The 27,248-nt window shown below is 43.4% G+C and overlaps 2 protein-coding genes across 2 annotated transcripts in view; one reads left to right on the plus strand and one right to left on the minus strand.

Moving 5' to 3' along the window:
- LOC120952172 (mucin-5AC) overlaps positions 1 to 27,248 on the minus strand; it is a 48,612-nt gene that overhangs the window by 5,771 nt on the left and 15,593 nt on the right. Inside the window, exons 3-6 of the mRNA XM_049607507.1 lie at positions 15,866 to 15,930; positions 13,262 to 14,753; positions 11,826 to 13,181; positions 1,673 to 1,835 (exon numbers count right to left, since the gene is read on the minus strand). Coding sequence (XP_049463464.1) covers positions 1,673 to 1,835; positions 11,826 to 13,181; positions 13,262 to 14,611 — 2,869 coding nt within the window. The 5' untranslated portion in view covers positions 14,612 to 14,753; positions 15,866 to 15,930. The remainder of the gene's footprint in view (positions 1 to 1,672; positions 1,836 to 11,825; positions 13,182 to 13,261; positions 14,754 to 15,865; positions 15,931 to 27,248) is intronic.
- LOC120952171 (replication factor C subunit 5) lies at positions 5,776 to 7,328 on the plus strand. Its single transcript, XM_040371351.2, has 4 exons — positions 5,776 to 6,067; positions 6,193 to 6,643; positions 6,737 to 6,951; positions 7,037 to 7,328. The coding sequence occupies exons 1-4, from the start codon at positions 5,971 to 5,973 to the stop codon at positions 7,255 to 7,257; spliced, it is 984 nt and encodes a 327-aa protein (XP_040227285.2). The 5' UTR covers positions 5,776 to 5,970; the 3' UTR covers positions 7,258 to 7,328.

The raw sequence follows: 27,248 nt of genomic DNA on the forward strand, positions 1-27,248 counted from the left end.
CGTGCAGCCAACAAACTGGTGACAAATGCATCTCGTGAATGTCGCCGTTCGATGCCGCTTGAAACAGATTCAAGTTGATTCAGACTAATAATTGTGGTTAAATTGGTTGAAAGAGCTAGAAATTTTAGCTGAAGGGAAAAGAGAAAATTCCCATTAATTGCAAATTTGTTCTTGGATTGAACAACTCTTTTGTGATAATTTTTAAAATTTATAAAGTTTAAAGATGCATTCAATCAGCACAAAATTAATGCTTGCACGTATATTAAAAATATATGCTATAAAGAACCGCATTGAATGCGCTAAATTGACCATGGCATTGAAATTAGTTACTATCCTATTGTTTTTTTAATACATCCTCTTAGAAATAAATAGTTTTCAGATGATTCATACATTATTATTTTTAAATTTAGGAGATTTCCTTAGAACAGCATATGCAAAAGCTATTATAATTGTCTTTTTCTATGGAAAGGTTAATTAACGCATGATTTAGTAAAATTCTGTTTTGGTAACAAAAATAGATACAGTCCTTTCCCGAATTACGTGAATATTGTGTTCCGAAGAATTTCGCGTAGCTCTAATTTTCACGAATGTCGAATATCAAGTTTTTATCCAAAAGATAGTTGATAAATAGTTATTTACGATTAAATTTAGTACTCATATGCAATTATTTACTTATTAAATACAATTCTAGTGATAAATTCGCTTCATTTTTATTTTTTAGCGATTTCAAACTTTTAGAAAAAATGTAATTTAATTTTCATTTGACAATTGTTGGAGATAATTGTACTGTAATTTAAAATTTGCGTAACTCGAATTTACGTAACTCATTTCTCACATAACTCGGTGAGAAAATGTGGCTAAAGGATAATTATGTTGAAATATTGAAGAGAAGCTTATTCCAATATTTATCAAATTGGCAAAGGCAAACTTTTATAAAAACTATTTTTTTAAATATTTTATAATGAATATTATAGCAGCTTTGGGCCTAAAGCCTGATATTTGTGAGTTTTAAAACCAATGAAAATAACCATATAATTAAGTAACTAAAATTTTCAATCTTTATAGTTTGCGTTATACTTATTTATTTATCTAAATAAAATCAAATTCAAATTAAGAAGGAGCCTTCATGACGTTTAAATTACTCATGAGCTGTGTAGTAGCAGTGGTGGATTTAGGGTATCTGGGGCCCTAGGCGGTAAGATTATTTGAGCACGGTTTACAGGGTTAACCTAGTACTATGTAATCTTTTATAAATACTGCATTCTATAGACCAGGGGTCTCTAAACTTTTCTGTTAGAGGGCCTCATTGCTTCACAAATAACGTTGTTACCTTTAGAATGATTAAAAGTTCAAATCTTGTTTTTATTAGAAAATACTAATCTGAATATATCAAATCAAACTAAAAATGTTGCACTAAATCACTATCACCAATCCATACGAATATTGATAATATGGATTGATTTTAGCAGGAATTCCTCTTTTTTCTCAAAACTCAACTAAATTTTGCAATTTGTAATCAATTACAGTTGTTTAAATTGATTCCTAAACTCATCATACGAACTTTTTGTTACAATCAAGGAATAAAGAATTATATTTTATTAGAACTTAATCACACATGCAGATCTGAAAAGTAAATAAATACAAGTCTTACGGGTATTTTTTACTAGCTCACCTCTATTCAGTCGATAACGGTGGTGCTTCTCCACCAGGGAAGATGACGCTAGCGCCGTTATTTCCGCGATCGTTATGATACCCTGCGCGGGACACATCGCATCCGGACAGGACACCTCGTACGCACCTTCGGAAATTTCAAACTCGATGTAGGCCGTCATGCACTGTTGGGGATGGAGAGATGAAATGATCGAACAATTAAATTAAATTATGCTGTAAACGACGAACTTAACATTTAAAATCCAAACGAATGTAGTAAAACCATGATGAAGAAATAACACACAGCTCGAGTGGCAAAATGGCTTGCACAAAGCACAAGTTCGCCTCGCTGTTCCCATTTCCCCTTCGGACAAAAATGCAATTAATTAAACCAATCACTTGCACCGGCAGTCAGTCGTTTCCATGTGAGGGTCAACCAATTATTTAAATTTTTCGCCACAATCCAAAAATTTCTTCACCATTTTACCATTTCCGTCTTGCGTGACAAAGGTCAAGTCTTAAAAGCGGCACATACATAAAAGAAGGGTTTATTGTCTCTTTTTTGTGTGTCGCTCATCTGGTGTTTCTTCATTAAAGCTGTGCTTTCGAAGGCGTCAGTTTGCTGTCTTTTCATGGGCATTGAATTAGGGACTGATGTCTTAACTTAATACATCGTAATTGGTGCTAAATTAAGTTGTGTCGTTTAACGTCCCGTTATCGTTACATTTTAAAACTTATTAAAACAAATTCAATTCAAAGTAAAGCTCGGACACTGAAAAAACGGTTGCAAATATAAAACAAATAAAACATTAGTGGCCGCGGAGGTGGCCGTGTATTGCAGTACGGGAGAGACTAATATTCCCTCGCAAAAGTATCATTACACCGCGATAGCAGTGATTACAAAATGATAATCGATGCTTCGTGACTCTGGCCACCTGCCCACCATCCCATCCCGCTGCATGATGCAAATGTTCCACCATCCTCTCACTAACGTACAATTAAATGCATTGTATTTCCTGACCGATCGATTTCACACATCTGTGTATGCAGTTGGGCCACGCGTTAGTTGCAACCAGGTGTGATGTGTATTGCAAACCGATCGAAACCGTGTCCATATAACCGACATTTTGTCATTTATCGAACGTTCATCAGCTAGCTCGACGCTGTGAACGGTAATTCTCCTCCTCCGTGTTCTGATGCTTATCAAGCGCAGCAAGTCCGTCTCAAAACGGTCCGACATGAAGCGATGGGCTGTACAATAATGTTTCGCGTGTCTAACGACGATGTTGTAATCGATCTCCCGCCCGGTAATTGTTACTCAAGTTCCGATTTCGAACCGGCCCATGACGAACCGGACATACCGAGACCGCGAGATTCTAGCCGTAAGATAACGAGCGAGAAGCGTGCGCCCTCATTCTAAGCCTACCCCCAAGCCTGCCCGGCGATCGTGTGCTTTTGTGTATCTGAAATTGCAAAACGATCAACACCCACTAAAAGTCGCTCGTTTCGCCTGTGCCATATGAACGGTCGGCCGTTGAAAGGAACAATTGCCAGTTTAGCGTAATATTTAGCTCTATTGGTGTCCGTTTTTCCGCTGGCCCGGCACCGTCACGATCAATCAAATTGGTAGAGATAAGCTCGAACTCATAAGCGTCAAGAGGCTTGTTGCAAACCAGCTAATTGCCAGTGGGTCAGATCAGATTGCAAATTGGGTATGAGTTGTGCTTAACCTTCTTCGAGAGGCATTGCTCTTGAACGGTCAAGCGTACAAAACCACTTGATCTCTCCTCTTGAAATTGGTGTTTCTTTTAATGCTTAGTTCTTTTTTTAAGTAAGCTTCAATCCAACGAAGTCAAAACACTTGTAGCCTCTTTTTTGTACTCATTCGATTATTTTTTTTCTTTTAATAGTATCACTTATCGTTCGATCTGGCGTCGAACGATCGAGAATTTGATCGTTGTTTGAAGCGTCCAATTAATTCTAATGATTGCAAAAAATAACGAAAATAAATACAAAAGAACTTATACGTTCTGATACATCTTGAGCAAATTATTCAATCCGTGTGGCAAAAAAAGGAAATATTGAAACAAGATTCTTGCCACGAACACGCAGAACCAGATCAGATGTATTCGATTCTATTCATTTCTCTATAATTTTGTAGCACGTGATGCAATGTCGATATTACTTTCAACATAAATTCTTACTTCTACCCTGCCCCTACTCTCTTGACGGATAAACACACACCCACTCAGTCGGTTTGTTGATTGAATCATTTCTATCCGCTTCAAGTCATCGCGACGAGTGTGTACACTTTATCAAGAGTTGTGCCTTCTCTTTACGGTTTCCGCATTAGCTTAAGAGCAGCCGTTTTGGTGGATTTCGATAATCATCAGCTAGTGCCGCACTGAAACGTTGCAAGCCGTACTCGGGCAAACCTCACACAAACGACTTCTGCATCGTCAGCATCACATTCGTATATCGATTAGCGACGTCCCAGCCGAGCAGCGACCGACTCGTTCCCGCGATGCTCCCCACGGGGAAACGGTGAAGAGCTGAGTTTAGCTTAGCTTAAAAAGTATCTTACGTAAACAGTGCAGAACTAAACGAGCCCAAAAACAACATCCTGTTTGCTGAGAACACAGCGGCTCTAGGCCCGTTGGCAAAGGAGCTTTAATCGAGAAAACGAAACGATGACTACAGTCGCAGCGCCATCATCATCATCATCGGCACCTAAGGCGATAGTCTGCCGCTCCCGCGGTCGTATTCCGCCGCTGGACCACTTACGAAAATTGTTTAGCTAAGACTCTTGGTAATTCAAAACCGATTGAGCGGTTCACGGCACAGAAGCTGGATCGGAGCAGCGAAAAGCTGGCTGGAATGTGTCGGATCTCGATATGTGACACCTCAAGAGAAGGTAGCGTGTGATATGGATGCTGTGGTACCATGAAAAGTACACAACCTTCTTATCTGCTTTCGAGCTTCTGGCCGAAGGAAAAGCACCGTTTAATAATGTCACCGGGATCATCGTGACGTTGGATGGGAAGCGACAAGGCAGCACATTAAATTACAGCGACAGTGTGCTGCTTGCTGCGGAGCTTTATTGCAGTCTCCCGAACTGCTAAGAAATACGGTTCACGTTTCGGCATTCCGACTACGAGCGAGTCGGTACGGGTGAATGAATATTCGATTAAACGATCTCACTGTAAAAGGGTGCTTCCGTACTTGGTGCAATTTATTCCAACCATTGGGAAGCTTCTTTACCGGTAGCACAAAAAAACGAAAGAAGCGGACAAATTCCTGCCGACACTGGTGAAGAAGCATTGAATTGGAAGAGTACTACCACCACGTCGTAATTCGAGAATTTATCGGCTGACTTCCGAATGCGCGAGCAAGTATTGGGAGCCGTAAAGCAGCTTCCATTCTATCCGCTCAGAATATTAAATGAAATGCAGAGGAGAGGGCCGGAAAAGACGGTCGAATAGTTTTAGCAAACGCGTCGATCATCCCGAGCCGCACACCCCAGCCGTGAACAAATGGCGTATGTGAGGGTTGTGTTCAAGTGGATCGTTACTTCCATTGCATTTAATCATCGGTTGAAAGGCAATTCCGGACGGTATTGATGCTGAATATTTCATTATTGTCATTTAATTAACGATTGATTTCATTGTAGGGCTTTAAATCGCGATAGGAATTGAAAAAAATGCAATACATTATAATACGGTATGAACAACATTTCGAACGCACATTAGGATTCCAACACATTTTTTAATAAAAAAATAAATATAAAATTATATATAATCCAATAAAAAAGAGAGATAACAATTGTTAAAAGTGTAACTTATAAAATGAATGAGTTCAATTAACAATGTAAACCATGTAAAGTATTATAAAACAATTGGCCTGGATTGAATTGGAATGATTTTTTAAATATATATTTACTGACAAAAAAAGTAAATAAATGAGCCTGTATTAGACCATCTTTATAACCACCATCTTTATAATCAAATAAAAAAAAAACGACAAAAATAGAGCGAAAGAACATCAAAAAATCGTTTCATTATTCAATTTTCCATGAAATGTGCTAATCTTACATTCCCGCCACGTGCTTTGCCATGCCACAAGGGTTAACTTTTGCTCACCTCTCAAACTAGGGGTATAAACGCTACCTCTCAAACTGTCAAAGTTGGGCAGCGCGCCAAAACAAACACATTCTGTCAGACAGTTGCTTGTTATTGCGTGCATGTAATCCATCCATTGCGGTAGCGCTTTCCACAACAAATCGAATTAAATCCGGTGTTATTCGTGTACAGTTTCGTTAGAATGGATGCGAACGTAAAATCGAACCTTCCGTGGGTGGAAAAGTACCGCCCGGCCAAACTGAACGACCTTATTTCACACGAGGAAATCATTGGCACGAGTAAGTATAGGCACCCGGTGGCTACACGCCCGTCCTTGAAACGAAGGCGTTGAGCAATACCCGGGTGTTGCTAGCCTGGCTCCTGGGGTTGGTTGTGTGTTCATTTTCTGCTTATCGTTCAACAGTCAACAAATTCATCAAGGAAGAACAACTGCCACACTTGCTGTTTTACGGACCTCCCGGCACGGGCAAAACTAGCACAATTCTGGCCTGTGCCCGGCAGCTGTACAAACCGCAATCGTTCGGCTCGATGGTGCTCGAGCTGAACGCGTCGGACGACCGGGGCATCAACATCGTTCGGGGACAGATTTTAGATTTTGCATCCACGAGAACAATCTTCAAGGGCGGATACAAGCTGATTATCCTCGATGAGGCGGACGCGATGACGAATGATGCGCAAAACGCGCTGAGGCGCATCATCGAAAAGTACACGGAAAATGTGCGCTTCTGCATCATTTGCAACTATCTCAGCAAAATCATTCCGGCCATCCAGTCGCGCTGCACGCGGTTCCGTTTCGCACCGCTGTCGCCGGATCAGATTTTGCCCCGTCTGGAGCACGTCATCGAGGCGGAAGGGTATGTGCGCACAAACGCTCTAACGAACGACGAGCCTTCGTTTTTGTTGTTGCGAGTAGGTGCAGTTTAAAACGTTGCCCTATTGTCTTGCAGAATCGATGTGACAGACGACGGTAAAAAGGCGCTCATGACACTGGCTGGGGGCGATATGAGAAAAGTGCTGAACGTACTGCAAAGCACTTGGATGGCGTACAAAAAAGTGACGGAGGTGAACGTGTACAATTGCGTCGGGCATCCGCTGAAGGAAGACATCAATAATATAATATTCTGGCTGCTAAACGAGGAGTCGTTCAAGGCGTGTTATGAGAGTATGTGTGCCTATGATGTGTTAAGTTTTTTTATGAGCTTTTGAAATAATTTATTTTTTCATTCTTCATGTGCTCTGTGTTGCAGAAATCCAGCAGCTAAAAACGCAGAAAGGTTTAGCGTTGGAGGACATTCTGACGGAAATCCATTTGGTCGTCAATCGGTTGGAAATACCACCGCGCGTTTCCTCCCAGCTGCTGATCAATCTGGCATCGATCGAGGAACGATTAGCGGATGGGTGTGTGGAGAAACCTCAAATCACTGCGCTGATAGCTGCATTCAGCAAAGTACGAAGTGTAGTTGTGTAGCTTTTCCACATTTTCCACTTTACGTTATTCCATATTTAATCAATGATAATAATAAAAAACCATCAAGTGAAGAGATTTATAGTAGTTGTAATTTTCTTTCTACCATCAATCCGTAAATGGTTAACAATAGCAATAATTATTCTCTTACATAAAGCGCATAAAAGTGTCGGTCTTTTGCTAAACACTGTTCATGCAACACAAAGAAACTGCATTATGAAACGCAAATCTCCATCCCATCCACTCGGCGGGCCATTTCTTTTTTTCCCCTTTTTCGCTTCATTCCAGACATGCAAGGGCGTTGGGCGCTTGTATCCAGGATCCTACGCAGTCTCGAAAGAATGGTACGCGGCGCTCTTGTAAAAAATGTAGGTCATGAATTTTATACCGAAACAGCGCTCTCCCGTACGCCATACGTTGGCGAGCCAATTCTTATTGTTGAGGCACCATTCACCAGCGCAAGAAGCCGTTTAGAAAATGCCACACATCCGAGTGCTCTCCTGGGGCGGTATCTTAAATCACAGCACAGTCACAGCATTACGCTACGAAAGCAAAACTTTGTTCCACCACAGAGATGAAAGATCAGAGCAAAGAGAGAGAAATACGATCAAACGTCCAGTGGGCAAAATCGGTGCAGCGTGAGCGGTGTTCCGGTGAGGTACGGAAAACGGCAAAGAAAGAATTCAAATAAAAAGGAAACTTTTGTGCAAAATCGCTCCACAGCGCTGTGAGTCCTGTGTGCCCCGGAAGGGTAAAGGTAACAACCACTGTCCTATGTAATCTACTTAACACAAAAAAAGGCTGACCCTGGTGAGCGTGTAAGTGAGCTCCATTTAATTTTCTCATTTTTTATACACTTTTTTTGTCGACTTCGTTTCACCGGCCTGTAGTGACTGAAGAGGGGAATTGCAACTGACCTTCGGGGGGATTTCGTTTTGTTCTATCCTTTTTTAAGCTAGCAGCACGTTCTCGCAATACAAACAATTAAAAAAGTTTCAATTACGGAGGTGGCATCAGTAAAGTGGGGAGCAAAACTGTTGAAAAGAGTGCTTTACAGTTTCTATTATCATGTTTTTTCTTGTTTGAGATTGAAACAATTATATTATCTTCTCCTTTGGAGCTTGAACAATTTAAAAGAATAATAAAAAAACATGATAATATAAGCTTTATCGCCGAGGGAGAGTTTGAAACAGTGTATACAATAATTCGCACTGATATGCTACACGAGTCGAACTGCATACAGCCTGTCAAGAATTTGCATGAAGACAGATAAGAATAACAACTATGCATACAACACAACGTAAAGGGGGTAAATTTACGCTCCTAGATGGCGGGTCGCTTCATAGCCACGCTGGAGAAAGAAAACACTACAAACCTCTCCCGCCACAATAGCCGCTGCACATGCCAAACCAGAGCGTACGCCGTTGGGAGCTGCAGATCATTAGAGACTGGAGGGCGCACCCAGCGATGTTGCTGACTGGTGGATTAATTTACACCGGCAGTCGCTCTTGCAGGCATCATCAAGAACGCAGAAACGCAGATACGATGAATGCGGCTGCTGCTGCTGCTTTTACACAGATGAGAAACAAACGTCTTGCGTGCTTCAGGCGTGCGATGGAGGCGCATGGCTTCCTATGCATAATCGCATTGCCATGTGAAACGTACAACACACACACAGCCTTAGACACACACACACACACACATGGGTTGATGTAAATTTGAAGAAAGTCATGCAAACACGATTTGCCGAGTGTCCAAGTGGACCGAGGAGTTCTCGAGCAGGAGTTCAGTGACTTCGAGGCACACCAGCCTTTTCTTAACCATTCAAAAATGGACGCAGGGCGTAGTGGATGAGTGGTAGCAGCCGTGCCGGCGACGCGCGCACTGTGCTGGGACAAAATCTGCTTGACATTATTCCACGCCATGAAGTGGTGTGTTTGCAGTGTTGAATAATTTAGACGGTCTTTTGTTGTGTAGTGCAGGGCGGCTGACTGGCTTGCTGAAGAGAAAGCAACGGGGCTGATGTGCTGTTGATGAAACCGAAGCAGTATGAAGCCTTGCAGGCTGGACACGTTATTTGCCGATGCGATAACGGACTTACAGTGTTTGCGTAGGGTATAATAACCAATTAGAAGCAAATGTTAATTACCAAAATATCTACAGACGAACTTAAGGTGATTTTTGTAATGAAGAAACTAGCACCCAACGGGAAGACATTATGAAGTAAATCAATCATCGAATGCTTCAGAGTACACTGGAACGGACTTGTTCGCTTAAAAAATCGATCAACGACGAATTTATAATAAGTTATACATCGTAATGCTTGTTCGTGACTGGCTATTTTTAGAATAGTTTCTTGTGGACTAGCATGCCCAAAATCGATTCATTTCCTTCTTCTTCCGCATGGTCTTGTTCTTGCAAAATTTCAACCTTTCAACAGATATCAACTATCCGGTCACACAAAACGGCTCATATTGGATATGAAAATTATATTAATAACTACCTAAAACGTACTACGTAATAAACCGATGGCTTTAGCTACCTTTAGATAAAAAAAGAAGTTAATATAATGAGTAAACATATTCTATTTTTATAAACAGCCCCAATCTCAGATACTAATGCCACCTAGACATTATCAAAAAATCCTTTACCCCAAACCGAACGCAATGATAACAATGTGCGCTATTGACAAGACCCGTTAGGTGTTTTTTTCCTCCCTCTTTCTCTCTCTTTTGTTGCGCTATTTAATACATGCGCAGTAAAGCAAGCATGACATTGATGAGTTTTTGACGACACAACAACAGCAGCAGCAGCATCGGTAGCAATAGCCTAGCTACTACAACACACAGCTGAAAAAGAATGTCTGCAATGTCATGCAATTCATCAAATGGCAAATATTTGCCCCGACAGAGAAAAACCGGTTCCAAACCGGAATCTTGCCGTTAATTTGGGACCGTCGGTATATCATTCTCATTCTCTTTCTCATCACTATGTACAACGTACCACACGCGGTTGGAGAATTTCGTGGCATCACCATCCTTCCGTAGAGCAACCGTACCCCGTAGCCCCGAAAAACGTCTTTATTTTCAGCACTGCCCGTAAGCTGCATTGAAAAAGTGCTTCTGCAGGCGGTGCTAGCAGGAGCTGGAAAGTTGCGGAAAATTGCAGATCAAACTAGACACCCCTCCCCAGCTCGGTTCGCCCTCGGTTCGGGTTATGGTGGTTCAAGGTGGAAATGAGGTGTAGGTTACTCTCAGCAATACTGAAAAGATAACAAGCTAATAAGGTTGATTACGCTTAACGCGACCGGTGTGCGTTGGTGCACTAGATTCGATGAAGAGCTTAAGGGCGCACCAGAGCAAATGTAAGCGAAATGTGCTATACATGAGATGAGTTTTGGCTTGGGCAAGGATTTTATTACAGCTCTCTGCGTGGCTTCATCGTAAGCAACTCTCCATTTGTTTGTTTTATTAGCGCCATTCATAATGTGGTCTCGCTTTTATTAGCAATGCGCACCAAGTGCCAAAACAACACGGTGTACACCTATACATAACGGCAGCGGTGACACACCTTGAGATTGAATGATGAGTGTAAGCGTAAGCGTGCGAATGAATAAGCCTGTGCCTACATTTTTATACCGGCCATCATGTACCGGGTCATGCATTGGACAAAAGATGGCACACACCAATCGCGGATATCGCCCTTTATTTACGACGCGAAACTGTTGGGTCACACAGAACGCGTTCAGCAGGCTTCCTAGTCGTACCTACACTGCACAAACACACACACACACACATACAAACGTACGCACACACATGACCCGAATGTGTGCTCAACACTCAACTGACTCTTCTCCGCGGATGCAACGATACCGGTTTTCACGAACTACATCATGGCTAGTGCCCCCTCTCTCTCTCTGTACACCACGAGCTGTGTCTGTGTCTACGGAAATGGCGCCGGACTACAGTTATATCTGTGGCCAGTGGCGGGCACGTACCCCCCCCCCCCCCCCTTACGTTTCGTTTCAAACAAGACAACCAAACCAGCTCTATGGGAGTCCAACGAGCAAGCGTGTTAGCTGTCCTTCCGGAAAGGTGGATTAAAGGTGTGTTGGTGCGACAAGGAATTATAGTATGAGACATGGGGGGCACTGCATCTGTAATCGAGCATCGTGCGAGTTCACACGCAACGGAAGTTCGATGGCATAAAACGGTACTTGTCGCGCACCGAGGCCATCCGTCATTTAACACCAGCGGCATGTATCGTATCACACTTAGAGTGACACCATGTGACATTCTAGAGCACTGTTCGTTCGTCTTAGTTCAAGAGTGCGGGAATTCCGTTAGATCTATAGCAGCAGTGATTTAGAAACATGCCACCGATTCTTAAACCCAACATGAGTGTTTCCCAGACAAGCTCGAGCCTAAGCAGAGCTGGAGTGAACTGGTATGATCGTACCATATGGTTTTCACGCTGGGGTTTAACTGGAGATCAGGAAAAAACTGATTGCTCCCGGGGTTTTCGCAGACATTGATTTCCAAAAGTTTTGGGAAACTTGAGACGTAACTTACCTCGGTGCAGAACGAGCAAGCACACTGCGTGATGCGGGTCAGGTTCTCGGCACTGAACTCGCCAAGGCACAGTTTGCAGGTGAACTTAATCGTAGGCGTTAAGGCCTTCGTCGTTGTCGTCGTCGTCGTTGCGGAGTGGCTGTTGATCGGCGATACCGGTACCAGCTGCGTGGGACTAGGGGAAAACATAACGGTTTTGGACGAGACGGACGCACCGGCCGGACTGCCCGTCGCCGAGTTGGGGCTGGGCGAGGAAGCCCCGGACGAGGACGAGGACGGCGTGGACGACGAGCTGGGCGACGAAGCGCCCGAGGACGAACTGGAGGAGGAGCAGCTGGTCGTCGTGAGCCGCAGCAGGTTGCCGACGTACTTCCGCTTCGAGCCACCGTCGAGGGAGCCCTTTTTCGGGTTTTTCGGCACTTCGGTCGGTTCGTGTGCCTCGGTCGCGGACACGGGCACGAACGCACCATTGGATGCGTTGAGCGAGTAGCGCGAACCGGCCGCGGCCAGTGACAGTAGACTAGAACAACGGGAGCAGGTGGCTACGGACGCACAGTTACGTAGCCGGTTGAGCGGCCGGATCGGTTCCAGCGTTTGGGAGGTGGCGTTCGTCAGTGCCAGCACGGTTTCACACTTCCGCAGACCGCGGGGACCGCCGGCAGCACCCGCCTTGAGGCCGCCGAGAGTGAGCAGCCCCGGGCCGCCGCCACCACCCTCGCCGGACGACGCCATGTGGCTGTCCAGCAGCAGGGGCGTCGTCTTGGGCGAAGCGAGGCTGTTGCAGCTGACATCGCGCTTCAGCAGCGGGACCACCGACCACAGCCGCTGGTGCACGGACGACAGCGAGGTGGTGGAGATGTTCAGCCGGCTGCGCGCTATGTCTGCCAGATTGTGCTCGGACGGGCTTTTGCTGATCTTGATTTCGGGCGAGCTGAGCAGTGGCGGGGGCGGTGGTGGAGGAGCTGCCGGTGGAGGCTCTTTCGACGGTCGCCGGCCGACGAGATTCTTGAGAAATGCTTCAAAGCGCCGTTTGCGAGGCACCGGACCGGTCAACGACCCGGTGTGCGGGCTGCCTTCCCCATTGCCACCGGTGCCCCCGACGCCACCGCCGCCCGGTCCAGCTCCAGCACCCGTACCGGCGACCCCACTCGAGGGCACCATCGGGGACGACTGGATCCAGCTCGCTGGACCCCGCCGAAGCCCCTGCCCGGAGCCTCCGAGCGAGGTCGGGCGCGCTGCCCGCGTCGGGACAATCTGAGGCGAGTGCTGCTCGAGCAGGGACACGGACTCATGCGTCCCATTCGCAAGGTGGTGATTCCTTAGCCCAGCCAGGTTGTGAATGATAGAGGCAAAGTCCTGTGGACGAAAAAACCCGAAAGCAATATTAGTCAAAATCATCACTCACTAGGAAACGTGACGTCCTAAAGTCAACGCACCTTCCCAAAATCTCCACCCCTTCGTTCGACTCCCGAGTCTTCCTCGAGTATGTCGTATCCTGGTGCGTTCCAGGAGTGACGAAACTTGTTCGCAGTATCTGCGCCGCCCCGCCGATTTCCTTCGACGAGGTCGGCCAGCTGTGTCGTCGTTCTGCTATCACCGGACGTTAAACCGATGGGCCACTGTAAGCTGCGCCTTTTAAATTCGACTTTCTCACCGTTATCCACACTTCTGCCCAACCAATCGCCACTGAGTCGCACACGACGGCGCACAAGCACTTTCGATGCACTACACGATGACGCACCAACGCCAGGTGACGTTAAATCACGCTCACTGGAACGGCGAACGGTCGCCGCTGCTTCTGGAATCTTCTTTCTGGTAAACACCAGGGTCGCTTTCTTTTTCTGAAGTGCTAGTGCGGTTGGCGCACGGCCATCTTCGTTCACGGCTAGCAGCGGGCAGTGCTCGTCCACTTGATCGAGCTGGTTCACGATGACACTTTTGTGCACTGGCGCTGCTGCCCTTTGCTTCGGATATTCGTTATTTGCACACTCTTCCCCACTTTCCGACTCGGATTCACTCACTGGCGGTTGACGGTCTGGACCATGATCACCACACTGTGTCACACTGGGCGTTCGTTCGCACACACTTATCTCCACCCGCTTGAACGAGCCGGACGGCGGCGGCGGTTTGCCCGGATCAGGTTCTAAGATCTTGGTATAGTTCGCACCAGCACCACCACCAGGTCCTCCCCCACAGCCACCGCTGGCATTCGTGGTCGTGACTACCGTTGACAGCCGGCTCAGATTGTTACCATCGCTCGAAACGCGCTTCAACCGTATGAGTTTGTTCACCGAAGTGAACGTATCGCACAGGGTGGTTTGTGCGCGACTGTCACCACTAGCGGCACCACTACCACTACTACTAACACGACCGTCGATAGTACCACTTCCTTCAGTGCCGATGCACTGTGGGTGCTGCTGCACCACCGGTCCCGATGACGTCGCTGGCTCGAGCTGCTCGAGTGTGTCGGCGTGTGGGCGCCGTTCGGACGTTTCGCTGCGTCTCAGGCTTAGATTTTTCACCAGAATCTCACTCAAATCACACGACAGTGTCTTTAGCGATGTGGTACGATTGGACTCGCCCAGAAACTCCTTCCTGCGTATCAAACGACCACCGGCACCGGCGTTTGTACCACCCGTACCGTCGCCGGTATTCGGCAGCTCAGCACTGCGAATTGTAACCACCGGCACGGCAGAACGGCACGAAGACGGCAGGACGGCTGGGGTAGAGGGAGCGACCAGCGTTGGCGCTGTCGGTGCAATCGGTGCGATCGTTGTCGATGTCATCGCTGGTCGGACGGTAGCAAGTTGCGAAAGCAAAGGATGCGACGGTATCTACGAAGGTGATCGAGTCAAGATCCTTACAATCATTGAAATTCGCACTGTTTAGCGAGATGACAGGGAGAGGATTCTTTGCCGGTGAAGTAGCCTGATGAGTAAAGAAAAACTCTCATTAATTACTTTCATTCAATATGACGTATGTAATTCAAAAGATCGGTCAATAGGCTGGTCTCGTGGTACCGTTCCGTACCGTACCGTAGTCGTTAACTCGTACGACTTAACAACATGCCTGTCATGGGTTTAAGCCCAAAATGGACCGTGCCACCACACGTAGGACTGACGTAGGAAGATCACAGGCAAAAAAAAAAAATAACTATGGTGATGCTACTGCAGTATTGAATTAGTTAAAAAAGATACAACCTTGGTTGCTAAATGTGGGCTCTAAACCACCAATGTTTGACGATCTACATCAATGTTTGCCTCTAAGGCATGTATTTTTATCTGTAAAACAACAATTTCTGGCTCTACTAGAAATCGTTATACATTCATAAAGTATTGTAGCAACTGTATGGCAACTCTATTGTATTTCTACAAAATCAAAGTGAAAAAAGGTAAATTGATTAATGATTTACGGCATTGTTTTTACATCAACATACATGGCAACTTAGAATATTCCATTAGAATTTGTAAAATCGACATAAAAATCGTAATTTTTCAATGTATACGCATTAAATAGAAAATTATGTTATTTACACGGATTAACATAGTTTCAAAAATGAAGTTCAACTTAGTCAACAAAGCGGTTGAAAACATAAATAAATTTGAGAAACAAATTGATGACAACCAGGCAAGTGTTGTTACGGAAGAGGCAAACATTGTGAGTTGCTGTTTTTAATGGATGCTTTGCAGACAAACATTGGTGTCTTAGAGGAAACATTATGTTGACATGGATCGAGAGTAAACTGGTTTGAAGGTCCACTCAATGTAAAATATGTTTTAATCATGAATAAGACTATATGTTGATGTCAAAGTTTAAATCAAATCAAGATCAATATCAAATTCAATGCTAAACCTATTAAATTAGAATAATATTATGCTTCTCCTCTACAAATTGCAAGTCGAATTTTCTTGAACAACCGTCTCATCAATTATTATCATCAATTAAGCATAGCATTGGGCGGTTAAGAATATATATGTTGAAAGCTAAACATACTAGAATAATAATGCGTGTTATGTGTCACGAATCAAATGGAAACTTACCATCTTGAACTAAGACAAATGTACGCGTGTAAATTAACGTTGTCCACCTGTCGACGTACGGCTTCCTGAAAATGATATCAAAAGAAGACATATATTTTAGTAAGATTATAGCGCCATAATCATGTGTAGCATGTAAACGCAACCCTTGCCCCGTCCCATTCTTATGAAACTATTTCAATTAGTTTTCCAACTGAAGGCGATAATTTTTCCACCAACTGGCAAGAAACCATGTCGAATGTCGCTACGAAACTTTCAGGCCCTTATCACGAACCACCCTCACACGCCAGACCGTCCGCAAACCGCACCCGAGATGTGGGTGCTTGTTTGTGTTTACAGAACAGTTTACGGTATGCTAAGTATCAGCAGCCACTGGGTCGAGGTCTGAGTGAACAAGATGCATCCAACAAGACGCGTACTGCCGCGCAGTGTAAACAAGCCATAAATTGCAACCCTTCAGTGGAAGCTCGCATCGTCCCCATAGCGGTCCGCAACAAGATCCGATGAAAGTGGCAACCACATGGGCGGTACAATACTGTTGGGATGTTACTATGTAGCCATCGTGATTCTCGGCGTTATCAGATGCCACAGTTTCATCACCGGATGCGGTGTCCCATCGTCGCTTGGTCGGGTTGGGTGCTACCGATGTAGCAGAGAGCTTTCCGTGCCGGAAGAGATCCGTTTAATGCACGTGTTTTTCTCTATTTTGTACCTATCACTAAGCTGCAAATTTAGCACTTCCGTCACAAAGAGGTACCATCTCGATTCTTTATCTTGGGAGACCTTTAACATCTCCATGACATGTCATTTTCAGAAGCTTGGAAGAGCTGGAGACGATGTTCTAATTTACTCGATCCAACACAAGGGACGATAAATAGTGCTACATCCATTCGGTCGATCTTGTTCTATCGGAAAAACAACATGTAGGAACAGAAGAAAAAAATACATAAAGAAAGCGTACGAACAAGACAAGCCTCGACAACGCTGGGAGCACTATTTTTAGTTCGCCTGCCGACGGATGACGGATGTCCTCCACCTTCGTACGAGTTACAGGCGGTTGTTTGTAAACTTCGTTAGCAAAACGGCGTTCAATATCACGGCCGAGGTCAGGTCGTAATTTATCTCTGCCGTCGCACATTGCACTGGGCCGCTCCGTGCGCATGGGGCCGACCGAAACCGGGTCGGGTTGGCCGCGGCACACACCAAGGCACACCGCTATAACAACTTAATTAGACGTAAGGCGCGCTATCCTGCCGACGGATTTGGTCACTTAAGGTATAATTGGTTTCAGCAGGCAGCTGTTTTGGATAAGGTGACAAATTAGTGACGTTTCAATGATAGAAAACGTAATGTTATCCGAGTTCTGATAAAAAAGGAATAGGAAAAAATGGCATTCGACACACACAATGACGAATGAGAAGAAAGCAACAATTTGCAGTTCGTTACACGACCATTTTCTGCTCAATAGGATAACCGACCGTCAAGTACTATCAGACGCAGCAATCAGCTACAATATTGCACTACCAAGGACTTTCGTGCGTGCAACCGGAAGCCACACGGTGCCAACAAGCCGCTAGTTGTATGGCAAAAAGGAGTTACACGGAGTAAACTGTTTGCTTTGGATGCTGTTTATTTCCGCACAGGGCACAACTCGTTGGAGAAGCCTTCGTTTTTAGAGTGGAAAGCAATCATCGCCACATTCCGTCGACGGTGGGGTCAAATATTTACGCGCGTGCGATGGCATTGCAACGAGCTACACACGAGAGAAGCTTCCATACAACACTTCATAGTCATGTAATGTCAATCGATCTAGGAAGGATTCGATGTTCTCCCGAAGAGCACAAAAAAGTAAAGACTATACTGTGCTACTATCTCTAGCTCAGCACACTTGGGTGGCACTTTTTGTTCCTTTCTTTTTGCTGCAAAAGAATGACTTGCGAGGCATGCATTCTGTCCGGCAGGAACTGGGTTTAGGAGAAAATCAATGACACTGCTAACACCCGGCGAGTGTTTCGCACGAGCAACGATGATAATGCGACCGTCGTCGATCGCCGTTTGACGTCACCGGTCGCCTTGGATAAGACCAATAGACTGGAGTGGGATATTTAATCCAACGTGTACGTGTGCTGGGTTCGTGTGTCTATTTTGTTGACTTGCACTTGGTCCGTTGTGCTGCATTGTACGGTTACAAACGTTCGCGTCAGCTCTTAACAAAAATATACTCTAATCGATGAGTGTCTATAGTCCCGAGAACGGTTGGGCAGGAAACAAAGCATCGACAGAAGCAAAAGCACTTCACTGTTTCGTACTGAAAGCACAGTGCTCCAGTAAGATGGTGTTTATTGTTTGATTTTGACTGAGTACATGTGTATATTGGTGAGCATTATCTCTATTGGTTGATTCGGAGCATTCAGCTGAAGGTGGTCTTTGTTGAAATGTTATATTTACTCTATACATTATGTAATTTGAAAGGAATTGAACGATTCGTTGAATGCTAATAATACTTAAAATGAGACACTAAATCTCCCATAAATCTTAATAATCAACTTTAACTAGTCTATTAGCGTTATCAAAGACCAAATAACATAAGATCACTGATATGCTGCTCTTAGAACTACAAAACGTTACACTTTTTGTATTCAAAACAATCTCCACACAATCTCATGCAGTCTATTGCACTAAAGAAACATTGGGTAAACGAACTTCTAACATGCGAAACAACATTTAAAGACAAACAATCGTCTCTACTACTCCATTCCATTGTTATCTTCCAATCTTAGTACTTAAAGTCATTTGTTGCACGATGCTTTTTCCTGCTAGCAAATCCCTTTCAATTAGCTTCTTTTTAAAAACAATCCACATCCAATAACATTTGTGTGATATTTTTTTTCTACACTAATGAGAATGTTTTTCGTGTTTCAAACGTTTTTCGCTTCAAAAACGAATAATATGTGATGTTGTACAAAAGCGAATCAAAAGTATGTTGTTTACGATTTAGTGAGCTTAGCGGTGGTATTCTCGTTACAACTCCATTTCCTGTATCGAATACAGCGTAAACACATCTCAACTACTGCCCAAAACAACAGCGGATGACTTAACTCAAGCTAGGTGACGTCACCGGCAAAGGTTTGTGTGTGTGTGCAATCGACCGTGAACGAGTGAGTTGCATCTTGTGTGAAGGGAGCAACACATAAACAACGCTTCCAACAACGACGGGAAGCGGCTGTGCGCGATGCAAAAGACGGAAAATTGCACCGAGCCGACGCATATGTGCGCATGCATGCACATGCTGTGCGGTACAACTTCCTGATAAGCTCGTCGTTTGCCGGCATGCGCATATCATTTGACTCACATTTATGGTAAATTTGCTGCTTCTCGTTCACTGTCTTCCTATTTTAGCTCTTTAAAGTAGAGGTTTGGTGTGCATGTTCGCACATACATTTAGTACATAGCAATCTATAACACGTTTCGAAGCATGCCTCGATGCTATGAACGATCATTCCGATGCACATGAATGATATAAATGCCTTCATAATGGTGGTTTTTATATGATCGGAAGTAGAACTATAGTATACTCAGCGAGAGAATGGTAGAAGAAGAGCTTTTGTTTATTGTTTTTTTTTATGGTATCTGCAAACAATTCGATGCTTTGTATAGGCATGCTTAAAAATACGCTAAACAATATATTATCATTTATTGAGTACACAAAAAATGTCACAATCGATATAACCAATAATTACTTACTGAGCCTTGCAGTACATAAGGCAGTTTGTTCGCAGTTTCGCGCAAAAACCTGCTACGACACCAAACGCTGTGTGGCCCGAGAACCAAACGACAAAGAAACAGGAAATATAAGCGTGTCTTACCACGGTAACCGTTAGGAATTGCGCATCACCTTTGGTCGACCGTTCCTCCCGAACGCAAGCGGCGCGAGGTAAACAACGACCGACCACAGCACCTTGACTGACTTTAACTATATATCTTGATTATCCAGGTGTCATCCGTGTCACTGGTCATCTACCTTTTTCGGATGAGTCAACAGCGTCACCACCGGCGACAGCGTTGCACAGCGTGTGAAGGAGAATAAAGTAGAACGATCCCGAGAACGGCGCCAACACCGATGCGCTAATGGGCAAAACGAGCGATTTTGTAGGGTGACAATAAACATGTTTAATGTGTACTTTTTTTGTTGTACTACCTTCTTCAAGATAAAAAGAAGCCAACGTAAGTGCACGTTAGTTGGCACAGTCGTTTCGCACCGGATGGCTTGGTATTCATGTTTCACAAGTGGTACATTTTACTTTTAAAAATAGCACGAAGCACGAAAAGAAATATTATGTGTTGAAATCGAAACACACGACATTCCCTTTTATGATCAAATTCTATTCACGAACCTCACAAATCCATAGAGCACAACCCAAACGTAGGAAACAGGTATGAAAGGTATGAAATCTACAGTCACTTAGCTGTTCAAACTCACTACGCAACAATCCAAGGTAGATTTTTAAGCAGTGTAAACAGTTTGACTTGAAAAACAATATATAACTTTACTGCCGTACCCTACCAAAAGAGCCGTATCCACGTCTAAATGTAAGCCGTACGCGTTTTGAAGCGTTCGCTACACTCCGAGTTCCAGCAAACATAGCAACTCGCATAGCAAACGACAAACCAAGCGAAAAACAATGTTCCGTTTGCGCACACCTATTTTCGAGCGTGCAGCTCCCAATATGGAGCTAACCTTCATTGATACACGAAGGCTTCTTCCGAAAGTTAAAAGCATACACCATAGCAGTGGCGCGCGCAATTCTATTGTACGGAAATCTGCTTCGCTGCCGTTGCCAAAAATCCACCCTGGCCAGCGTGAACGTCAAATGGAGCAATCAATCAGAGCGTGAAAGCTAATCTCCGCTTTGCCAGCTGTGCAATTTTACATCGAGGGCAACAGATTAAGTCCAGAACTAGAGATGAATTGTTGAAATGATGAACAGATTAATTTCATTATATAATAGAGTGTTGAAAGTATTCGATGGCATCGCATATCTTACCATCACCTTGGTGTAAATGGTTGAAACTCATGCATCGTTGCAGCAGGGTTGTGGTTTGGTCGCCAAGGTTTTACCAAAAATGTGAACTCTTTCCCCTGTTGTCTTGGCAAACATTTTCTGACATTTTAATTCATTCTGTTTACCAATTATTAGAGTAGTAGGAGGAAACCGGATAGTTGTCACCATCGAGTTTCTTATCAGCGTGTAACATGTGTATCATTTCTCAATGATTAAGCAGATGAAGAAGCCTCGAGGTAGCTGGAGAGTGAAGTAAGACAGGTTGATGAAATAGTTAAAACCTTGCTTTAATTTGAGACGATCAAAGGCGAAGGAAATCTGGTTCGGTGGCTGTGTGTAAATTTAGGACTTGAAAGTTTCCCCAACAGTCGAATGTTTTGTAATACATCGTTCACGTTACTAAATTTTCTGCGGTGTGGAAATCATCCGATCGCCATTAAATACCAAGGTATGCTGGATAGTGTGAGAATTGGCCAATATTAAACAACGGTTAGCTATCAAAATCATCTCAAAATACATTATGATGCCAATAAGATATCACCATCCTTGACCAAATCAGTAAAATTCGAGACCTTGTTTGTGAGATTAAATGTGTCAAAATACACTGTAAAAGCAGCCGGTATCAAGTGCAATCCTAATCATCGTCTAACCTACAGAAACCTACATCCGAAAGATCGGATAATTGTTAAAACTTTCATGCAGGACAACAACCTTTCCCGAGGGCAAGTAGATTTGAAACATTTTTCACAACAAAACAACCTATGTGTTATGTGATAACAAAGCAAATTCAAAAAGAGTACACACACTTCATTTGAGCAAACAAGCTTTAAGGCCCATTTTGATTCGATCGTGTCTCATTCTCCAACAGTATCCTCACAACCACATGAAATACTTAAAAAGTTGATAGAAATGTGTTTGCCAATAAAGTCGTTTAGCCAAAAACAAACAATGTAGTTAAAATTTGATGTTGCTGATTGCGCTTGTGACGCTTGTGATTTGCTACATTGATACTGATTATCATTGAAATTGTGCACGCTATGATTCACTGAAAAGACTTTCCCTAACAAGGCTAACAAGAAAACAGTGAGCAGATTTAATCATGCCATCTTTCATCCCTAGAATACACAAGAACGATTTTTTTTTATCGAATTTGTGCTATCTACTCCCAGTTCGAGAAGTAAATGAGTTATCGGTTTGGCTGCAAATTGCAAATAATGTACCATATTTTGACACAGAAATTTACTAGTAGCTTAACTGTTTATCAACTTCCACCCACGACACGACACGTGGATGAATGGATGTGATTTCCCGACAGGTATCGTCATGATTCAACCTCTGCTTTGGATGGGATGATGTCTTATCGGTAAATCGTGCCCATCCTTCCATCCGGCACCCGGATGATATTTGTTTATGCGCCGGAAATTGTTCTGCTGGAAAAGAACGGAAGGTTGCCTCAGTTCTGGAGGTGGAAAATCGCACTGTATCTGATCCATGCGCTTTGAGAAACCAAGCCGAAGGAAATTTAATTTGATATGAAATATCCGACCGTAAACTTTGGAAAGGTTTGCAGCCGCAAAGCAAACTGACACCCAAAAATAAATTCAATTACTATGATATTCGTTGACTTTGTACGAGCAATTTTGCTAAAAACTAGTGCTTAAAAACTCTGTTATTAATTTTTATCTATTTAGAATAACTACGTTTTTTGTTATTTCACCAATTTAATTTGTAAAAATACTACAATATTATGTTACGTTTTGTTAAATAGATTAAGATTTTAAATCTTTTTTTATGAAAATATTTACAAAACATTCCAGTTTTGACTCCACTACATGTTTCTATCAGACTTTGTAACCACAGACAGTCAAAACAAATTAACATCGAATCAATATTTCATATTATTTTTTGATATGCTAAAGATATTTGTTGAGATATTTATTTAGTTTTGGGATACTATAAAGTGAAAATCGTAAAGAAAATGTTTCAGGATTTTGAATGCTGTCGCAATCCGTATTGCTTTAGGTGTCTTATGCATAAAGCTCTCGAATCAAAATCGCCACAAAGACTGGTTGCCACTGAAACCAGTACGAGTCAAACAACGAGCCATGAAGAGCTGGGGTAAAAACGCTTGATTGGATTTTGGTAAGCTGATGAAACATTTCTTGGAACTCAGCTAACCGATGTCACGGCTCTCGGAACATGCCAGCATGCAGGATCAATAGAGACAACAGCAGTGAAATTTCACCACGTTTCGTGAACATGCCAAAGCAGTGCAGAAAGTCCACCAGAGCTTACAAGACACACAATATTGTTTCCCGGAAGCCTTGGGACACTTCTGCAAAATAATATTAGTTACAGATCGTATGTCGTTCCATGAATTGAGAGCATATTTTTCCGATAAACACAGGCACCTCAAGTAAAGCTTTTTTTAGATATTGTTTTTTTGCCACGGATACTTTGCCTAATAAAAATTTCCCCCATACAACTAATTGCACTTGGCTAAGTACACACGTTTATTTCATTTACCCAGCCATAAAACATTCTACATTCATTATCTTATCGCTTATCGCGACGAATCATGAGATAGATCGTTGTATGTTTGCATTGAACTAGATAAGCAGCTGGAATATGCGTTTGCATATTCCAGCGAACTGTGAAAAGTTCATAATTATTCTTTGGATGTTTATTTCAATTTTAGCATGGTATATTGTGCATTCTAGTAAGTAAGTAACATAAGAAATTGCTTTTGAAACCAAAAATCCATACAACGGACTAGTACGATACTTTGCCTTTCCTCGGCGTGAAATGACAACGGTTTACATGAAGTTGTGTTTAAGCCCTTCGTGGTAGTTGGTAACTAAGACAAAAAGAGAACATCGCAAAGTTCATTTGCATACTGAATCCGGCAGCGGTGTAATTTACGAGCCTCGTGAGACTCCATGTCTTGACACGTAACCTTACACTGCTCCCAAATCCCATAGTATGATAAGAGAAGCACTCAACCACAATGTGCACAGTCAATCACACATTTTAAATGCACCGCGCTGCGTGTCGACAAAGAGCATTCACGCCATAAAAATTGCAAACATGTGCGTTTTTTTTGTTAGTTGCCAAAATGCAGCATCGCTACACCGCACGATGAACAGAGGGCGCATAAAAAGGTAAACCCCATTACAGGCGCTATCATCTGCAAAAAGCTATTATTTTTTTCTTTTCTTTGTAATGATCTCACACTGCAGTAGTGAGCCATAAAACCACTAATCCTCACGCAGGAAAAAACATGCACAAGCAGACGCTTTGCGAGCGTTTTATGTTGAGATGGTGATGATAGAAGCTTTCAATTCAGTGCGCGAGAAAAATAGCTAGATTAATATGAATTGAAACCTTGAAAAAAATAGTAGTTACTGAAAGTTAAGCATAGCGCTATTGTTGGAAAGTCACAAATAAAACAACTTAAAAGACTCATAATTAATGTTGCAGTAAATTTGTAAAAATAGTTTTGTAGATCATTCCTTTAAATGCATAGGTTGATTAATATGCACGTTAATGGAATATGCAAATATCGTATGGTGGCCAACTGCAGCGCGTCCGTTAGCTCGATTGGAATCAATCCAGCGCAAAATTTCACGATTTGCACTTCGCTCATGGAACCAAAGGCTCGATTACCGGACTAGGTGTTTACTACTCGGGCTACCCACCCTAAGTGAGCGAATACGAAAAGCCAGGTTGTCGTTCATCACGGGACTTCTCGACGGCCGTATTGACTCTCCGTCACTACTGGCTGCCATCAACCTGTACGTTCCGGCCAGGCCGCTCCGGACTCGGGCAATGTTGGCCCTCGACGACCGTAGAACGCAATTTGGCTCCTCTGACCCGTTCCTACTCATGTGCCGTGCTTTCAACGCAGTCAGCGACGCTTTTGAGCCGAGGATTTCGCCAACTGAGTTTAATGATCGTGTTTCTGTGTTAAACTTGGTTCCATAGTGCACATTTTTATGTTCTATGTTATTGTAATCCATTGTAAAGAACTCATTGTAAAACATTGCAAAAATGGTTCGAGAGGGCATTATTGTCCATCGATAGACAAATAAACATAAACATAAACATAAACATTATTATTTTATATCTTATTTTAACAACGTATTAGAAAAGTAAACAATTTGCTATATCTAACAATTGTTGATCCACTAAGTCCAGTTTTAAATCAATAAAAAGTGGAATACATTCCAGTACTCGATATTTCATACTTCATATGCAAAACGGCGCATAAAATGGATCTCTTTACAAACGGTCAATTATAAATTCGAACAGTATGTTTACATTAACTCGAACCGGTTCAGCATGCACACAACTTTAGCTCAGATTCAGATTCCAAACCACACCGACAACACCCACAGGCTAGCGATAAACATTTCCGGCAAACGAAATTCAAGGAATGCGTTTGTTATGGTTGGAGTTTGAACACGAGCGAGACATTATATTGCATATTTCACCATATTTTACGGTGCAACAAAGCTGCAACGACAGCTGAAGCGTAAAAGTGCCGGCAAAACTGCTACAGCAATGCACAACATCCTGCACTCGCCAGTGCATGATGCGAGAGAAATTGCACAGTTTATCGAATTATTACCACATCAGCAAAAGTACTTTGACGGTAGTGTGTGGCTCTTCCGAATGAAATTCATCACCGCAAATTGATTGGCCTCGGTTATGGTGGGAAACATTAAAATCGTCTTACCAGATGAGATTTCTTGGGCTAACAACCATCGCATGTCTCCCCGGTCGTGCGAGTAGGAACGTGAGTCGATCCGGCGAGACACTTTATACGAAACATGTCGTCACCCTGTCCAGCCGGGCAAGATCGGTTTCGCGAACTTTGAACTCCAATCGGCTGATTCAAGCAAATGTGTTCAAGATACGCATTAGAGGGAGGGTGATGTACAGTCGGAAAGCGGTGGAATCTCGGGAGACATTATCATAGGGCAGGGAGCGATCAGGTCGGGATAATTGTTTCCCAACCAATCCCCGCCCGGATTATGCAGCTGATCATGATGATGGTGATGATGACGATGAACGGCGGTGATGAACGGCGAACCAGAAACAGATCAAACCCGTGACGGTGGTGGGTTTGAACTTTCAGGTGAACGTGCACACTTATCTTTAGACTTTAGACCGGGTGAACGCCAGGCCCACTCACAAACGGCCGAACCGCCATCTACCGCAAACCGGCTGCAGTCACCCGTAGGGTGTTTCTAGGGGTTAATTAAAACCAGCTAGCATCTTTCCCGCATGCGCTCGGAAGCATGCAAAACTGCTCCGCAATCCTCGTAAGTCACCTGTTACAGCGGAAGGGGCACCTGGGGTGGGCTTGCGCCGGGACAGAATTCCCCTTGCAAGCTACCTCGCTACGGTTGGGGACTCCCTCCCCACTTTTGTGGGTGTAAAAATCACGTTTTTCCAGCGCAAAGCACGTGAAGCACACGGAGGTCTTTGCACAAAGTAAAAACATCCCGCGACGAAGATGGACGATGACGATGTTCGACAATCCGTCCGGCATCGCGATGGCTGGAACACGCATTCGATAAGTCACGAAATCTCGCATGGCACGGAACGCCTCGTGCTGCACGCACAATATTTCGCGACCGACGGCGCCGTGCGGCGGCCTCGTGGCTTAGAATGATTATGGTTTACGGTGGAACACGCGCCGTAAAGCGTGCTGGACGGTTTTGCGATAATAATGTTCTGCCTTTAGGAAAAGAAATTATGCTGCAGTTATAAAAAAAAAACTATGCAATCTTCAAATGAAATCATTAATCGATTGTCGCGATGTTATTTAATGATACAAAGGAAGTAAACTAAAGTGTAAAACTAATATTTTTCGAAACTTTCATGTATACTATAAATAGGTGTAATATTTCATGTACTCTAATATTCAAACAATTACAAATAGTTGTAATAGAGCATTCCTTTTTTATTACTCCGAGCTAATGGTCAATTTTAACCCAAAAGTATTGATTTGTTTTGCCAACATAAAAAAGATGACTAGAAACACAGTTTGGGTACAAACATGAAGAGATTTTCAAATAATCATCTAATAAGGGTATATTTCTAAGAAATTTGCACCTTCAACTGGTATGTTTTTGGTGCCTTACGGTGCTTGATACCAGTTCAAAACTCGAAAAGGTATTTCTACGAAGAGTCTACTTTTTGCCAATCATGTGAGTCTTAAATTGCCTACCATGAAGGTGGGTATACAACACAAAAAACAACCAAAAATATGCCGTAGATTTCGACTAAATTTCGTGATTCGCGACTAAGAGACA

Source organism: Anopheles coluzzii, chromosome 2 (assembly GCF_943734685.1).
Source record: "Anopheles coluzzii chromosome 2, AcolN3, whole genome shotgun sequence".
In the NCBI taxonomy this organism is placed as follows: Eukaryota; Metazoa; Arthropoda; class Insecta; order Diptera; family Culicidae; genus Anopheles; species Anopheles coluzzii.

Coding starts and splice junctions, on each gene's coding strand:
- LOC120952171 (XM_040371351.2), top strand. CDS start 5,971: ATGGATGCGAACGTAAAATCGAACCTTCCGTGGGTGGAAAAGTACCGC. Junction 6,068..6,192: donor CGAGGAAATCATTGGCACGA/GTAAGTATAGGC, acceptor ATCGTTCAACAG/TCAACAAATTCATCAAGGAA. Junction 6,644..6,736: donor CACGTCATCGAGGCGGAAGG/GTATGTGCGCAC, acceptor ATTGTCTTGCAG/AATCGATGTGACAGACGACG.